Source organism: Triticum dicoccoides, chromosome 6A, assembly GCF_002162155.2.
Source record: "Triticum dicoccoides isolate Atlit2015 ecotype Zavitan chromosome 6A, WEW_v2.0, whole genome shotgun sequence".
Classification (NCBI taxonomy): domain Eukaryota; kingdom Viridiplantae; phylum Streptophyta; class Magnoliopsida; order Poales; family Poaceae; genus Triticum; species Triticum dicoccoides.
Window position 1 is genome coordinate 148,960,270 of NC_041390.1, and position 4,936 is coordinate 148,965,205.

Sequence of the window (4,936 nt, forward strand, 5' to 3'; positions counted from 1 at the left end):
GCCTATTTATGCTTTATGGAAAAAAAAAGCGAAGAAGGAAGGGCAGACGAAATCAGGCGCAAAAGGCTGGTGCGGCAGGAAATTGAACCTTACATTTTTTTAAGTCAGCACATATATCACGATTTATTTTTTTACGGACCATGAATTTTTCTATTTATTGAATTGTCAAAGTTGTTTTTTAATCAAAGGGGTTCCCCGCGCCAACTTTTATTAAAAGGATTATCAAAGATGTCTGGTCGGTATTAGAGTTTACCATAAAAAATGGTAACGAATGGGAGGACGGACAAAAAGGTGGTAGAAAGAATAGTTGACGCAAGAATCTTTTCATTCTTTTTAAGCAAATAAAATAGAGATTTCTGCATTTTACAAATCTGGCGAATCAAAGAGGCCCTCAATTTTTTTACTCAGGGAATCCCGAGAAAGTAGGCTGCGAGGGAGAGAAACAGAGATGAGAAGCCCATGAGACATCGAGAGAGGGTGCGTGGCTTCGTGGCCCAGGCCGGCACCCGGCACCCGACGCGGTGTGGCGGGCGAAGACAGTCATCCGCAAATGACTGGCTGAGAAGAAGATCATGGACGAGCCGCGGAGCCGGAGCCCTTTCACTCCACGCTTTTTACAGCGTACGCACGCGCACGCTCATCTTCTCGTCTCTCTCTCTAGCTCACCTGGCCGACTGGCAGCCACGTACACGGAGCCGCTGCCACCTGCCGCGACATGGCCGTCCTTCCTTTCAGGCTGCGGCTGCGCACGGCGGCCATTTCCGGCCCGAGCCCCTCGTCTTCTGTCGTCTGTCCTAGCAGGCAGCACAGAGACGGTGGCTCCTTCTCCTGCCGCGCCGCGGCGGCAGCCGGGGGACCGATCATCGTCTCCGGGGACCCGCCCACGTTCGTCTCCGCCCCCGGCCGCCGCATTGTCGCTGGTACGTATACTATCGTCTGTTCGCTTTTTTTTTCGTTCTGAAGAAATAGACAGCTCTGTGTATTCGTTCAACGGCCAAGCGCCGAGCCATTTGCAACCGCATGCTTGTGCTTGCCAGTATCCTGCCTAATCACACATGTGCAGATGTGTTCGATCATCTCTTTGGTTAATTAATTTGGTGCCAGTAGAAAAGAAGAAGAGTAACAGTAATAGAGTTAGAGACCAAGTGAAATTGGCCTTTGTGTTTTGAAAATTGATTGACATTGGTTTTTCATAGTAATATGTGATCTGAACAAGTACTTTGCGTTGCAGTTGGCGACCTCCATGGTGATCTCCACCAAACGAGGGCTGCACTGGTGATGGCCGGTGTCCTGAGCACGGAATCAGATTGTCATGTATGGACAGGCGGGCAGACGGTACTGCTATGTTTACACCATATTTGAAGTTCTATTATCCGTTTCTTTTAAGATTTCCATTTCTAGGCTCTTGTTAAGGGATTGGCTAGATAGCGCTTTCTTGTAGAATAGCCTTCGTAATCTCCTTGCCAAAATGTAGGGCATCTTAGCTTTTTACCGTTTTTTAATAGACAATGGTCTTGTTAAGAATAGACAATGGTCCATTCTGAATCCTGAATTGTGGTGCTTGGTTAGAATAAAATCCTAAAGTTTGTATCTATATTTAATTCTGAATGTTCTACAACTGTTTAACCTGAACTCTAATCCACTTTTGGTTAATGATTATGCATTTTGGGGTTTCCCAAAACTATAAAATATCATAGATATAGGGAATGCTCTGAAACTATAACCCACAGAGTTCAAAACAATATGACTTTGTGTATGCAGGAAAAATGACAATAGATAAAGATTACATTTGCATTTTTTGTTTATGACATAAATAATATTATTATTAATGAATCTTTGCAAGTTCTCATTCTATAGCAGTCCTTGCTCCCAGTAACACTTTCAAGAATTTCGAAATTCAGAGGTCCAAAACCACCGTAATGGATAAGGTTTGGGCCTTTGTTTGCCTATCTAAGGTTCCAAAAAAAACCTGCTATAGTAATTTCCTCTACCAATATGATCATTCTCCTTCCATACAAAAACGCAAGTTCTTTTGTTTTTCACTGGATAAAAATAGTCATATTTTGGGACGATGTTATGCAGGTTACTGTTTCATAGCATTTTCCTACATACAGGAAACTTCTAATATTTTTGAAAGGCAAGAAATGCAAAACATTATTAAAAATCGGACAAGAGTTCAGGTTAAACGGTTTTGGAAATGTATGGTTAATATGGACGTTTCATAGTCAGGCTTCAAGCCGAACCAAGCACTACTTTAGCATACTGTGTCTGTGTTCTCTACTGCTCTCAGGTGGAGTGTGTTTAAAATTGAACCTTTTAGACAAATGTGTGATGTGCTTCTTTTTTTTATTTTAGAAATGTGTGTGATGTGCTTGTGTACAGGTTCTGGTTCAAGTTGGGGATATCCTTGACCGTGGAGAAGATGAAATCGCAATACTGTCCCTGTTGAGTTCACTCAATGTGCAAGCAAAATCTCAAGGCGGTGCTGTGTTTCAGGTTTGACCATTACTTCATGTCCTTCTAAGTACTCTACAACATTGTAATACTTAAGAAAAAAAATGTTAGGTAAACGGAAATCATGAAACCATGAATGTGGAAGGCGATTTCCGGTACGTCGATCCAGGATCATTTGATGAGTGTATACGCTTCCTGGAATACTTGGAGGAATTTGATGGCGAGTGGGATGATGCTTTCCTCAACTGGGTTAATGTTTCTCAAAAGTGGAAGGAAGAATATCGGGTGTCGCCTAATGGTGACTGGCTTCCTTTGAACTTTGTCAAGGTAACAAAGCATTGACTGTCAATGAAGAATGATTGAGCTTGTTCAATTAACCACATTCGAATATACAATGTTCATATTGTAATATGTACATTTCCAATTTTACTACATCGGTAAGTACATCCCAAATCCACAACAAAATGAAAATAAAAGAAATAACCAGCAGCATTTCATTCGATGAATAGCCTTCAAAAAATGAGTAATGATGTATTCTCATCTGCTTCTGAGACATTTCCCTCCAAATGCCAAGACAGAAAAATAAAGGGTTCGCTGCAAGAGCATCACTTTTTAAGCAAGGTGGACCATTAGCTTGCGAATTGGCACGACATCCTGTTGTCCTGAATGTCAATGACTGGATGTTTTGCCATGGTGGCCTTCTTCCCCATCATGGTGAGTCGCTCAAGAGATCGTGTGATTTGAGCTCGGCATTTACAATTCCGCTTCTAATATAAAACAGATCACCTAATATGTTCCAGTTGATATCACATATTTCTGTAAGTGTTATCTAAGATTCTAAGTCCATTTCCACTCCATAGTTGAATACGGGATCGAACGCATCAACAAGGAAGTATCGAATTGGATGCAATGTTCAAGTGAAGACATCGATGATACCGATCTCCCCTTCATAGCTACCAGAGGATATGACAGTGTAGTATGGACTCGTTTGTACTCTCAAGATTCAGTCGAAAGGACGCGGCGTTCTTGGGATGTGAGAAGATCCAACCCACTAAACATATGGTTTCATTTTTCACCATGGAAAATGTTTGCTAGTTACAGAACTGTTGTCACATGCTTAACATAATTATCATACAAATATTTTTGTTGGTTTCAGCTATCTTCTATTATCGCTGAACAAACATTGAAATCTGTTGGAGCTAAAGGAATGGTCGTCGGACACACTCCCCAGACTCGTGGAGTGAACTGGTATACATTGTTCTAAATTGGGTAAAGACAAGATACCAATATTTTCTCAAATAAGCTATAGATGACTGTCTCTTTGTTCCCAGCAAATGTGATGGTAAAGTTTGGTGTGTTGATGTGGGCATGTCTTATGGTGTACTGCATTCGAGACCAGAGGTAAATTTATTCCTTTTGGCCTAATTCATGACATCCCATGTTTTGTCCTAAGTAGTGTGCTCTTCTACAAACATTTAGTGTTTGCTACGTTAGGATTAATTTGCTAAATCCATGCTGTGGTTAATTGTTGTAGCCGCATCATATATGTACTATCTGCAGTAACATCATGATATTTTTCCAGTTTTAATGAAGAAATGACTTGATTTCTCGAAAATTTAAGCCTGTTTGAGTAGTAAAATTTAATATGTTGATGCACATAAACATGTTTTCCTTATTCTCTAATGATAAGGATTTTGGACAAAACATTTTTTGGTTTCTGATTTTCAACTCTAATGGCTAGGTCCTAGAAATAGTCAATGACAGACCAAGAGTTATAAAGGGCCAGAGGGACTCATATGATGAGATGGAAGTGCTGGACTATTTATGATACCTCGAAATTTATGTAAGAACTCTTAAATTCATCTCTCCTCTTAATCTCCAAAACTGGGTAAATTATTCTTTGAAGAATCTGCAAAAATAGGAGTTTTCATTATTTGTTGGGACAATAATTTGTTACAGGAAACCTACAAATTTCATTTTTGTTTATTGCTTGCATGCCTGAAAAATTCATGAATGAAATAAGTACGCTATTGCAGGTATATAATAGGCAGCATTTTACTGGGAAAGATATTATACAAGACAGTTTTGGGTGGACACCCGGTTGACTAAATTCTTCAGGACACATATACATCAAAAGATACCAACCGGCTTTCCATAACGGTTAGTACATTTTCTGTTGACAAAACTGCATACCTCTTTGAACTTATGTGATTCAATCATCTAACTTCACAAACTTGAAATTACTTTTCATTCTATGCCCCTACTGAAATATAAGGTCTCCAAAAGTAGCCAATTTGAATTCGATGATTGAATCCACCATGTAAAACCTGAGTGTGTAAGTTACAATTAGCAAGAACAACTCCAGAATACATGAAAGTGATCATGCTATATCTTAAAGCAAATGCAGAAAACGGAGTGATATTTAAAGATTGATGTATTCAGCACCCAAGGTTTGGGTTTTCCTGCACCTTCGAATGCACAG

The 4,936-nt window shown here is 40.0% G+C and overlaps 1 protein-coding gene across 1 annotated transcript in view; it reads left to right on the forward strand.

Moving 5' to 3' along the window:
• The first annotated feature begins 603 nt into the window (after window positions 1-603).
• LOC119316339 (shewanella-like protein phosphatase 1) overlaps window positions 604-4,936 on the forward strand; it is a 4,900-nt gene continuing 567 nt past the window's right edge. The window contains exons 1-10 of the mRNA XM_037590654.1: window positions 604-920; window positions 1,232-1,335; window positions 2,383-2,496; window positions 2,566-2,781; window positions 3,033-3,168; window positions 3,315-3,487; window positions 3,611-3,702; window positions 3,786-3,855; window positions 4,196-4,297; window positions 4,491-4,614. Coding sequence (XP_037446551.1) covers window positions 716-920; window positions 1,232-1,335; window positions 2,383-2,496; window positions 2,566-2,781; window positions 3,033-3,168; window positions 3,315-3,487; window positions 3,611-3,702; window positions 3,786-3,855; window positions 4,196-4,282 — 1,197 coding nt within the window. The 5' untranslated portion in view covers window positions 604-715 and the 3' untranslated portion in view covers window positions 4,283-4,297; window positions 4,491-4,614. The remainder of the gene's footprint in view (window positions 921-1,231; window positions 1,336-2,382; window positions 2,497-2,565; window positions 2,782-3,032; window positions 3,169-3,314; window positions 3,488-3,610; window positions 3,703-3,785; window positions 3,856-4,195; window positions 4,298-4,490; window positions 4,615-4,936) is intronic.